This window comes from Odontesthes bonariensis, chromosome 20 (genome assembly GCF_027942865.1).
Source record: "Odontesthes bonariensis isolate fOdoBon6 chromosome 20, fOdoBon6.hap1, whole genome shotgun sequence".
NCBI lineage: Eukaryota > Metazoa > Chordata > Actinopteri > Atheriniformes > Atherinopsidae > Odontesthes > Odontesthes bonariensis.
In genome coordinates this window covers 5,212,347-5,225,229 of record NC_134525.1, presented here as the reverse complement: position 1 = coordinate 5,225,229, position 12,883 = coordinate 5,212,347, and the positions used below count along the sequence as shown (strand labels likewise).

At 39.6% G+C, this 12,883-nt stretch overlaps 1 protein-coding gene across 1 annotated transcript in view; it reads right to left on the bottom strand.

Annotated features, from left to right (window-relative positions):
- Positions 1-12,883, bottom strand: part of avl9 (AVL9 homolog (S. cerevisiase)) — a 29,392-nt gene that overhangs the window by 3,307 nt on the left and 13,202 nt on the right. The window contains exons 11-15 of the mRNA XM_075452138.1: positions 11,435-11,569; positions 11,137-11,356; positions 9,789-9,906; positions 8,459-8,512; positions 1,133-1,221 (exon numbers count right to left, since the gene is read on the bottom strand). Coding sequence (XP_075308253.1) covers positions 1,133-1,221; positions 8,459-8,512; positions 9,789-9,906; positions 11,137-11,356; positions 11,435-11,569 — 616 coding nt within the window. The remainder of the gene's footprint in view (positions 1-1,132; positions 1,222-8,458; positions 8,513-9,788; positions 9,907-11,136; positions 11,357-11,434; positions 11,570-12,883) is intronic.

Sequence of the window (12,883 nt, the reverse complement as noted above, 5' to 3'; positions counted from 1 at the left end):
AATTTGACAAATCTTTTACTCTTTGGCTCCCCCTGCAGTTATAGGATGCAACAACACTGTCATAAATATCAAATCTTCATGTGAGCCCTGCAAATGTCGGCCAAACACATGAATATTTTGCCATGGTGAAGAGGTTAAAAAGGAAGCCATCAAAGGCCCACAAAAAAACATGGAAAATTCAGGAAACAAATTGCAGGATTGGAAACCAAAGTCGTGAACTGCGGTATCTCAGCGCTAGTTACTCTAGGGCAGTTTCAGGCCCAGGAATGTGCACAACAAAAGTCAATTTACAAACATCTCAAGTGTTGCTTTAAATGCATTTCTGGCTTAAACTTTAATACTGCCTACGGTGGACTAAATTTTTGTGTCGTTTTGTTTAGACCAGGGGTGGCCAACCGGTCAGAGACTAAGAGCCGCATTTTTTACTGTGTTACCACAAAGAGCCACATTATTTTGAAAAATGACCGAATTCTCTCCGTTTCCATCCGTCTGTTCTTGACTCTTAACTCTCGTCTCGGTCACGTGACGCATCAACGCTGATATTAAACCCACGAACCGAGCAAAAATGAGTCAAAAACAGGCGTGTTTGGAAAGCTTCTTCCCAGTGAGGAGACGGAAGAAGAGGCTGTGACCACTAAGAAAAAGAAAGCTGCATTTTGAAGGCATGTTTAAGCGTTACCATAGCGACCAGAGAGCGTTAGGAGGCAGAGAGGATGTTACGTCAGGAGGACGCTGCTAATAAAGTTACATACAAGTACACAGTGGATTCAAGTTTATTAATATATTTACTAAATACCACAGAGTCTGTGTTGGTTGTATTATTTTATTTTGTAGTATTTATCTGCCACACCTGAAAGGCCGGGCCGTGAAAACATTGTCTGACATTAAACCGGTCCATGGAGCACAAAAGGTTGGAGGCCGCTGCCGTATTGAACTCAAACGAAGCGGGAAAAAAAAAAATACAAAATTTTATATGAACGTAAGAGCCGCGGGTTGGCCACCCCTGGTTTAGAGCACATCTGAGATGAGGAGAAGAAATTAAAATTTCCAGCGCCAAAACAAACACAAACAGAAAAAGTAACTTGCATGTTGTCAGATATCTCATTTGGGTTGAGCATGAGAGCTTTCTTACCCACTGCCTTCCCGGTCTGGACAACGCTGCGACTAGTAGTCATCATGGCGTTCCCAATCTTCTTCCCTCGCTCACTGTTCTGTACCGAGCTGCAGAGAGAAAATAGGATCACAATCCAGAAATGTATTTTCCTCTTTCCTCTTCTCGTTTACGATGCGACTTTGGAATCGTTTCATCTCTCCTAGAAACAATCCACACAAAACTGCTGCTGGTAAATGCTGTCGGAGAGGATTACGTAACAGCAGAGACTGAGCAGCAGCCACAGGTGGTGAATCTGACCTGAGAACGGAAACGAGCTGGCAATGTTTCACAACAAATGGACGGCTAAAGTCGGCCCTGCCTGCCTTCATATGAACAGCAGACTGGTTCAAGTCCAGCATGCAACCTTTCACGTGGATCCCCGATGACTTGACATTCGGCAGGAATCTCGCTCCTGCATCACCTGGGCAACAGCAGCGTGGTTAAGAAGACGATTGGAATATACGTGGGCAGCTGCAGAGAGCAGACATCTTGTCACTCACAATCCTCGAATGAGGGAGTTATTTCATCTAAAAATAAACTCACTCATTGTCTGTTTTACTACATAACAGAGACCTGCATCTCTGGTTTCCAAACAATATATTTTCAGCCATCTTTACGTACTCATACAAAGCCAAAAATGCTTTAACTAGTTTAAGGGTTAGGTTACGGTCCTGGTTCTCATAAAAAGTAAGGTCCAGATATAATGCACGATATAATAACTGCAGAAAAGAAAAGCATTACAAGAATTAATGTGAAGTAATGAAGAAGCTGGGACTGGTGATATTAATTTCAAGAAGAAAAAAATGATAATAACGTTACTTGCACAATAATAAAATCTTATAATAGATCTCACAATCATAAGGTTTCACATTAAAAAAAAAATGTAAATACGATGAAAGATTCTCATAGAAATGTTAAATTTTCTCCCCAAAGATCTCAAAGTTATGATAAAATGTCTCAAGAGAACAAAAGATCTCAAAATTATGAATTTAAAAAAAAAAAAATCACATCATAAAAGCGCTTTTATTCGTGATTAAAGATTACAGTAAAAAAACTCTGATTGCATATTATCTTATTAAAGACATTGTAATTATGGTACATCTTCTATAAGTACCATATCTTAATATGACACAAAAATCCTACACAAGACCCCTAAATTGTGGTAAAACATAAAAGATTTTATAATTCTAAAAATAAATCTAATTATGAGAAATTATCTCATGATTATTTTATCTCATGCAGTAAAGAATTTTTTAATAATGATAAAATATCCGTTACTTTTCAAATAAAGTCATTCGAAGATTACCATAAAAGCTCTTAATAGATATTGTAATTTTTGATAAAATATGTAATTCCTCTGCAAAATTATGTTTAAAAATCTCTATTATGATTCAATATTTTTTATGATAAACTATGATTAAAATCCAAAAAAAAAAAAAAAACACTTATAAAAAGATCTCCTTAAATATCTCACGATTATGACATCTTTTAACTTTTATGTAAGAATTTCTAATTATCAAATCTTTTAAAAAATTATAAAAGATATTGTTATTTAGCTGAAAGATGATACTTAAAATTTTTAATTATGATCAAAGATTTTTTAATTCGGTTTGGAATAAGATGATATTTAATTAATATTAATTAAAGACCATAAATATCTAATAATTTTATAAAAGATGTAATAATAAAAGATGAAATAAAGATTTCATAGACACAATAAAATACCTCAGAACATATAAGATTATGTAATTCCAATTTAAGATTATCTTGACGGTAAAAATCTCATAATTAAATATAAGCAAATAATGGTTTAATAATAACAAAAGATCTTTTAAGTAAATTGTAAATAGGTAAATAAAATAAATTACTGTAGTAAAGTATTTAATTATCATGAAAAATAATAAGAATAATTTTCTTTTAAGGAAATTAACTCGTTTTTTACAGAATAATGTAATGTTTACACTAATAAAGTAGAAAGTCGTGGAATTCTGCTTCTCTGGGCAAAAAAATCTGACATTATCTGTGAGTAAATGTAGTAGTAAAGTCTACTTGTGACAGAGTGAAAAAACAGCCGTCGGTAAGTAAATGCATCTGCAAAGATTCAGAGCAAAAAGACCTGCAGGATGGAAAGTCTGCATGTGAAACGCAACACCGGAGGAAAAGTGAAACGTGTGCTGCTGTCAGTCCTCCACGGTGGCGTCAACGTAACACCGCCGGCGTCACTTACGGGATGGCGAGGAGATTCACCTAACAAAATGTGGTTGCTAGGCGTCTGTTGCTAGGACAAAAAAAAAAAAATCTAGCTCCATGTCTGAGTTATTATAATAAAAATATAGTTTACAGATCATCTCTTTTTTTTTTTTTTTGTCTGAAAAGACATCTCAGAATATTACTCAATGTCTTTGGTATGAAAAAAAAATTAATTAAGATCTTGTTAAACTGCCAATAATCGCAGTTCGAAGTGGGTAAAAACAAAATAACTTCAAGTATTTTAATTCTTGTGGACAACAGTTATGTTGTCTGACAACGTTGCTGAATGTGTTTTTCCTTCCTTTTCAATCACGCCAATTTTTATTTTTTGAAGACAAGAAACCATGTTTTTAATGGAACCTTTTTTTGTTTTTAAATCAACAAATTTATACAAGTGCATGGAAGAGGAAATATATTAACGGAGGACGATGAGGGATAAATATATGAATAGAATAGGGTTAATTGTTATATTGTAATTTGATTAGTATATGGTATATATTTATTTATGAGGATAGTTATGAATATAAATATATATATATATATTTTTACGAGGATATGTGTGTAGTATATATTTATTTCTGTGATTATATATTTATCTAGATATTTAGGAAGTGTATATATGGCATATATTTATATAGGAATATTGTAGTTAGGATATTTGTAAACTGAAGAATAGTTGAAAAAGGGTGGAAAACTAAAAAAAAAAAAAAAAGTATTGTACTTCTTCCCATTCCTTTTTTTCGAACAATGTGTGGTGTTTTGTTTTGTATGAGCACTTTATGTGATTTAATTTTTTTTTCTTTTGTATGTACAAATACTTGCATACATTTTCTTTTTTATACTCTATCATATAATATATATGATTTATATAATCTATCATCAACAAATATTGATATGTGTAAACACCCTGGATTCTTTTAAGATTGTAAGCATCTCATTCTGTAACATGTTCATCTTTGTAATGATTGCACATCTGGTCAAATAAAAGCACAGAAGATCTCAAAGCTCGTAAATATGAGAATGAATTAGAGAGGAAAAAAATTCGAAGACAAATGTAGTTACAGTTTAGGAGTGTGAGAAAATCAATAATTTTGTGAATGTGGAGGTGAGATTTGGTGAAACGGTGGTAAATTTATGGCTCAGATCTAAATTTAATCAGCCGCCTTCACTCCGGTCTCCAAAGTAACAAAAAGGCAGCACTCTCCCTGAGCTTGTGTGCACGCTCTGCATGTAGCTGGCTGACCCAAATAAACAGTTTCTTATGTAGCTTGATGTGGGACGCTGACAATAAAGAAAGATCCTCTAACAGTGTGTGTTCGCCTGCAGCCATGCGGCTCGTCACATGACTCAGTTTCCTGAGAACATCTCCGCCACCAGCTGCTCTTTGTCCAAAGCTGATGACGAGGAAACTTGAAAAAGGTCGCCTTGTTTTAGCCCCCCAGTGTTTCACAATAGCAGGGAAGTCGGCCGCAGCCACTTGTTTTTCCTTTTTTTATCCAGCGGAGTGGAGGAACTCAGCGGACACTTTTACTTTCCCAACAAACATCCTGACAAGTGGGACCCATCAGACCACTCAGCGTATGCCCCACTAACCCCTGATTCCCCAGTCGCCGCGTCTCAGGTTACAGGAAAATAGCTCTGCGTTAACCAATGCAGGAAAACAGGGAGAGTGTTCTGCTGTCAGGAAAATGTCCGAAGACTGACATCCAGAGGAATTTCAAATGTGCTTCTACAAATAATCTGACACGTGTAGTGTAATGTGACGAGATTAAGTATCTGTTAAGCAAAGTGGGACATTACATTAAAGGTCTTCATTTGGATTCATTTAACTTCTTTTATATTCATTTGACTTAGACCGTTGACTCGTGTTTAAAGGTCCACACCTTAAAGGGACAGTTCGCCTCTTTTGACATGAAGCTGTATAACATCCCATATCAGCAACATCATTTCTGAACATCTTCTTACCCCCTGCTGCGTCCTGTGAGCAGAGTTCCAGCCTCGTTTTGGCGTTGATGAAGGTAGTCCGGCTAGTTGGCTGGGGTTTAAAAAATAAAGCGTCTTGCTTCTCAAAACAATATGTGTTCAAAAGAGTAATACATTTGCATCACAAAATCGTTCTCCAGGACAATCGCTTGGCCCTTTTTTCTTCGTCAACGCCAAAACGAGGCTGGAACTCGGCTCACAGGACGCAGCAGGGAGTAAGAAAATGTTCATAAATGATATTGCTAGAATGGGATGTCATACAGCTTCATGTCAAAAGAGGCGAACTATCCCTTTAACTTGAGTTCAAAGTTGTTGTCACCCAAAAGTAATAAAAAAATAAAAAATAAATGTTTGTCTGATGGTTTATATCTTTACTGGGAGTCACTGCAAGTTAAAAAACTCATTGAACATGTTTTTATAGCTGATATAAGTCCGTTTAATGAAGTGTTTGAAAGCATATAAAAACACAGAACTCTGATTATTATACCTGTATGACAAAATGCTGAGTGTTTCTGTTTAACTCTGAGGTTTCCCAACAATTTTCCTTCTTTACCGACTGAATGTGGAACTGTCCCGTTTCACAGTGCCTTAAAGTTTTTGCCCTAACCCCTCATAGGGTGGATAAAGTCTGCGGGGCTTCTGATAAGTTATCTGATGTTCCGGGTCGAGTGAAGACTGAGCCGTTTATCTGCCACCGTGTCAGCTCGTGTAAGAAAACCTCACAAACGCACTCCTCTTCAGCCCGGCTGAATCCCCTCCCGTTTTAGAGGCCCGCTCTGATAAAAAGCCGAGGCAGGAAATGAGATGAGTTTATTCCTGAGGAGCTCTGGTGGCTCAGAGCCAAACTTCCTGCCTCTGACACCCCCTCAGCGCCACCGTACAGGCTATAACCAGAGTTTTATAGCACTGCAAGCGGAGCCATTACCCCGTCCTGGTCCAGGAGGCGGCTCTGACCGAAGCGCACGGTCGGGATCAAGATGACAAGTGAGGAAGTGGCCCACATCCTTAAAGGCTGCAGGTTCAGAGTGTGCGTTCACTGCTTTTTCACCCAAATATGTGGTTTTGAAAGAGTTCTTAAGGACAATAAAACAGAACTAGAGCTGTAACCTGAGATTCTTTTAATAAAGCCAAACATGACATCTTCAAATAGATATTTTTGACAATAAACCGAAAGATATTTACTTTGCTGGTTTTCATAGACCGTAAATCTTTGGGATGAGCCGGATTGTAAGAGGTGCTGCTGGATGTTTAAGTGATCTACAACGCTGGGATATCTGTAAGACGGACACACAACACCCACAGTTAATTGCAGCATGAGGAAGCGGACGCTGATGGGGCCACGCAGTCTGTTGTCTCTATTCCCAAGCCTCATCAGAAATGGGCTCCATGGAAGGGTGGCTGTCAGGAAGCCGTTCTTAAGGAAGGGAAACAGGGAGAAAAGGCTGAGCTGTGCCAAAGGACACAAGAAGTGGGCTGAAAATCAGTGGCAGCAGGTCTGATGGAGGGATGAATCCTCCCCAGAGCCCGGAGCTCAACATTACTGAAGCAGTGTGGGATCATGTTGGCAGAGAACGGAACAAAAGGCAGCCCACATCCAAAGAAGAGCTTTGGGATGTCCTTCAAGAAGCCTGGAGAACTATTCCTGAAGACTCCTTAAAGAAAGGACAGAAAGCTCGTCTGAGAGGGTTCAGGCTGTGCTGGAGAATAAAGGAGCTCAGACCAAATATTCACTTTAAACCTTTTGAATTGTACAGACTTTAAATACTGCATTTATGTTGACACACGTTTCAATAAATTGTTGCACCTACTTCTGCTTTTCCTGGAAATATAATCGAAAAATGAGTGGTGGCTCTGAATAGATTGCAATAAAAGGAAAGATAAACATTATCAGTCTTCTGACTGGATGCCCTGCAGCTGCACTTAACTAACTGTTTGCGTTTGTTTACTGAAACATAACCAGAAATTTCACAGCGGACGTGTCACCGGACACCTGAAGGTAAGGTGAGAGCTTCGAGTATCACAGACGAGCAGATCTGCCCGTGTTCTCAACATAAAGCTAAGTTAGGGACGGAGGCACCGACCACCGTGTGCATGTCTGTGCGGTTGGGCAGCTCCGTTTTTGAGAATGAAACTCGCTCATTAATGACCTCGACCGATATGGGACCTCCACTCCCACCCACCCTCCGACCAGGGAGCAGCTATATTCATCCACAAACGCAGCAGGAAGCGCCGCGCTGCTGCTGCTCCCTGCGGCACACAGCATTCATGAAGTATTCACAGCTGGGTGTTCGGGTCCGCTGAGCCTGGCAACCTTTGGAAATTTAATCACCAGCGATCTAAAAACAGACGCTGTTGAACCATCAGCTTATCAAAAGTACACCAAGCACGCCATCACTTTACAAATTTTGGTTTATACACTTTTTGTATTTTCCCGGTTCAGAATTTTTCCAAACCTTTAATTTAAGTCTTCTTGATGTCGAGAAGAGGATCAAACAGAACGGCTGCTCTGAAATAGCTCAACTTAGCAGTTTCACACATGTTTGGATAAGCAGCTTCGCTTGTATTTAAATATAAAGTTAACCCTTAATTAGTTTTTTACGTTGTTTTATACAGTTCAATAAGGGTTTGAGTTATTCAGTTTATTTCTTAGCGGGTATTTCTTCACATTTTTACAAAATAAATAAATAAATTTGCCATAAATTTATGGCACTATTTTTTTACAATGGCAGGTAGTTAGTATATGTTTGTGTGCAGCCCACTTCTTTAAGTATCCCTCCGTTTCTTTAATTTACAAAAGAAAAAGTAAAATAAAAGCACCCGGGAGGCGCTTATTCTAAAGCTCTGAGTTTTCTCCTCAAAGACACAGGACGCGAGAAGTAAGAGCCGGTTCACTCTTGGCCACCAGGTGGCAGCAACTTACCTGTGTCGAATAAATTCAGCTGAGCAGTGGATGAATGAACTCTCATCTGTCATTCATCGTTTACACGCTGCTGTTTTTGACTTTTCCTTTACAGTAAGTGCACAGCGAAGTTCAAATCAGGAGGTGAAAGTAGAAGAACGAAGGCTACTCACTGTGAGAGTTGTAGTTTCACGTCTGTTACGCTGTATTGGCCCTGGAACGGGTGCCTAGGACAGAAAAAAAGAGGCAGTAAATACGATGTAGAGATTAAGTTTCCCACAGATTTGCCTCTCAATCCATTTAGACATGAGGCGAACTTTAAAAAACAAACAAAATATAACATTCAAGAACCAAAAACAGCAAATAAAAACCATTTAAAAGCTTAAATCTTTGAGTGATTGTGAATTGAGCCTTTGTCAGCTTTTTAAAATGAAGATTATTGGTCATGTGTCTCAAAAACTATGACATTATTTTATAAAAACACAATTCCATCGCTTCAGGTTCGAAGAGGAGACGCATCCAGTTTAAACAGGGGACGTCCGTCTCTCTTTGTCAGCTATCGGATCCTTCGGCTGCTTAGACGTGTTAAACAGTCATCAGGTGGGTCAGTGAAAGATACCACTCTGGCTGTCTGTCTGGCTCTATTATACGTCGATTATTATATTATTTTTTGGTGCATAAAGCTTAAAAATCAAATAAAAGCATAGAAAAAAACAACCCAAATTATTTTAAATTGAATCTCAGGGTTTTTAAGTCTAAACACTTTAAAAACTGCTGATAACTGAGATGATAACGACCTGACTTGTACAAAAGATGCTCCAGAGCAGGAGCGCACACCAGCAAAACACTCCTTATTGCCATCGGTTTGGTGTAAGAGCCTTTAAGGCTCAAAGATATGATTTTAACAAAGATACTTATGTTGGTCTGCATCTTATTTGGGTTGTGTTGAGCCAGTTATACTTCTTATTCCTTAACCTTGTATAAATGAACTTTCTTTTGATACTACTGTTGCTTAATTATGACCAATATTTCAGTTTACTTGTTTCAAAACAAATCTGTTATATTTAAATAGTAAAGTTATTTTTTGTTACAAAAGCACACCTGTTTTCAGACTTCATGCATACCGTATGTGATGCATATCACATACTTTCCTGAACAATACTCCAGTTACCAGAGTATTTTGCCCTGTTTGCGCTCACACAGGTACAAAACTTTTAGATTTACAGAAAAACAATGAACTAATGAATAAGCTTGAAGACTCTTTTTAATTCTCTAATTTGCATCCATCCTTCTGCTTTTGAATCAGAAAAGTTGTCTAAACTGCTGCTCATTTCTGCGTTTTATCCTCGATTCTCTTCAATAAATAACGACACAGTGTAGTACGTCGTGTGTAGTTGTGTATCTGAGCTTGTCATGGGGAGAATATCGAGTTATTGTAACTCCAAGCTTCATCCAGACATTTGATAACAGTCGGGGAGGTCAGCCTCCTTGCTGTTCACCTACCCCGGGGTGATGGCTGTCATGCCGGGATGCTTGTTGCTGTACCACACACGGAAGTTGTGAGTGATTCTCCAGGCTCCAAAGAAAGGCGCCCCGTAATCGGCCAGCAGCCTCTCGTTATCTGAAGGGAGGAGACACGAAAAAAAAAGAGGCAACAAGTAAGCGATCAGCTTCAGTTACAAACTCAGGACAGAAAGCTTTCGGTTGTATTTCTGCACGTTATTATCTGTCAGCTCAGCTGAGAACATAAAGCATCGTACAGATGTGCATCTGCTCCCACATTGTGAAAATACACACTTTTGGCTTCCTAAATGAGCCGTTAAAGGAGAATTCCGGCCATTTTACAAACATATCCCATCTGTTGTGGAGACCCAGGGAAGTTGGCCAAAGGGAAAACCGCGAGTAATGTTCATGCCCGCTGCGCAAAGCTGATTTCCATGAAAGCGGGCTCTATCGGGGAATCTTTTAACCTTTCCTGAGGCTCCTAACGTGTATCAAAATACTTTTTACCGAATTGGCCGTGGTGTCAGTAGCAATACAATTCAACCCAGGGGCTAACCATACATACCATTAGCTAGCACAGACATGATACATTTTGAGATTTCAAAAACAGCGCACTTACTTTTCTCAGCTTCCGTGTTCCACAGGCGTGCGCACAAATTGATCGCTGAAGTCATACACTATAGTATTCCAAAATTGTCTTTTTGTCCACCAAAAACGACCCTCGGGAACCGAACTACACATTGCCATGTTTGTTATTGTTTCCTATCGAACAGCTGACTCGTTTCAATACCCATATTCGCCGTGATGTCATGACGTGTCACATGACTGCTGGAAGGAGAGCACCTTCGCCCATTATTCAGCTGCGGGAGATGAGAACCCTCGGGATTTTATTGTTAGCAATTTAGAGATGGATAGTTCGTCAGATTCTGATGTTGGAATGGAAGAGTTTGACGAATTTGATGGTCGGGGTTATCTTTTTTAACCAGAATACACTGATGAAGAGTTGTTGGCACGAGATGCAGCGAGGATGGCTCAAACCGATGATCCAGAATGTCTGTGCTAGCTAACGGTATGGTTAGCCCCTGGGTTGAATTGTATTGCTACTGACACCACGGCCAATTCGGTCAAAAGTATTTTGATGCACGTTAAGAGCCTCAGGAAAGGTTAAAAGCTTGCCCGATAGAGCCCGCTTTCATGGAAATCAGCGCAATTGGACAACTTTACGCAGCGGGCATGAAAATTTCTTGGGTCCCTGGGTCTCCAACAGATGAGATATGTTTGTAAAATGGCCGGAATTCTCCTTTAACAAACTTTAGTCTGTGTGGCTCTGCTCCACAGATCCTCCTACCTTGCTCTAACACAGAGGACAGTAAAGAGTGGAGGTAGAGGGTGAACTGGGCTCTGATCCACTCGTCTCCGCCCTCCCAGCCCGTCCCGTCCAGGAACACATCGTCCCGGTTCTCCGTCACGTGTTTGACCAGGTAATCTGCGAACCGCAGGTCCGCCACCGTCAGCTTCAGGATCTTTCGGAGCTCGGGGTCCTGGATCTGGATCTGAGCTTCTTCCACCTGCAGCAGCAAATAATCTCGTCACTTTCTCCACTCCAGATGTTAAAGACGCAGAGATCGTAAACACGCAGGACTTACTTCTATGACAGCGTCACTGAGGTGCCTTTGCTGGCGGAAGAGGATGTTGGTCGCCCCCGCGACGAAGCCCCGTACCGTCACATCTGATAGGAGGTGATGCTGCTGCAGGGCCATGTAGGGCAAGCACAGGTAACCCTGGCAACAGCAAAAAGCAAAGGTCACTGTGTTTACAGAGGCTGGATGGCTGCTTATCTCCACCCAACATCAGAATGAGACGCACACAGCAAAGACGGAAGCTGATCCGACATCCTGCTGGAAGCCGTAACACACACCGGTGACCGATCAGTATTCATCAACGAGTGTTGATCGTTTACGAGAAATCAAATTATTATTCTTTACAGAGTAAATGTGACGAAGGACTTCTTCCAGGAGATTAATGTCTCTCTTTTGGACCAGCCCACGTGCTCCTCTGATCTAAATCCCACTGAGAATGTTTGAGGATGGACAGCAAAAGAAGTTTACAGAAACGCATTCTTCTTTTCACAATTTGAAGCTCTGCTTACAGCCTGTTATGATCCACCAGCATGAAATGCAAATACTTGGAATTTTTCCCCCGGTCTTAAGACTTTATCAAAAGTCTAACAGTTATCGTGTTGGGAGTCTCTCTAAGATAATGCTTGGACCAGTCATTGGCTTTGGAAGAGATCCAGCCTCCAACTACAAGTTTACAGCAGATTCTGGGTGCAGTAGTAAAGTAGTCTTAAGTTTGGCCATAATTTTGTTAATAATCAACTTTTGTTTTTTTTCCAAGTTGTTCCACAAACGAACAACTTTACTTTCAGTTCATCTGAAAAACAAAAAAGGTTTCAGTTCTAAAGTTATTTTACTTAATAACGGGGAAATGATGCTTTAACTTAAAAAGTTTACCGTAAAAACTCAATCCCGAGTGTCACATTTACAGCTGAGTAAACTACTGTGATCATGAGGCGTTAGGCGAAACACTCTCTGGTTTAACTCTATAAAAATTAGGGTTAATTCGTTAATTATTTAACGCCGATAAACATTTTATCGCGCATTAACGCAGGATTTATTTTTTACCAAATTTTTTTTTTAAATGTTTCTAAAAAAATTTGTTTGGGGTGCTTTTGTGCCTTTAATGGATAGGAAAGTTCAGAGAGACAGGAAGCAGGGGGCAGAGAGAGGGGGAACGACACGCAGCACCCCTGTTTTATTATTTATTTTATTATTGTAAAAGTCTGTTGCTCACAGGCTTTTATTTTGTAAAAGTCTGTTGCTGTCTGCTGTGGAATCGGAAAAGAAAGTAATCGGCGGATCCACCAAACACGGAGAAGGGTACGGAACTTTTACTCGGCCATTTTCATTTTAAAGTTCTTCCAGACGGCGGAGTCGACAGAACCAAAGTCATCTGTAAACACTGCCAAGTTGAATTGTCTTCTCAGCGTAGTAGTTCCAGTCTAAAATATCACTTAAAGGCAAAACACACAACTG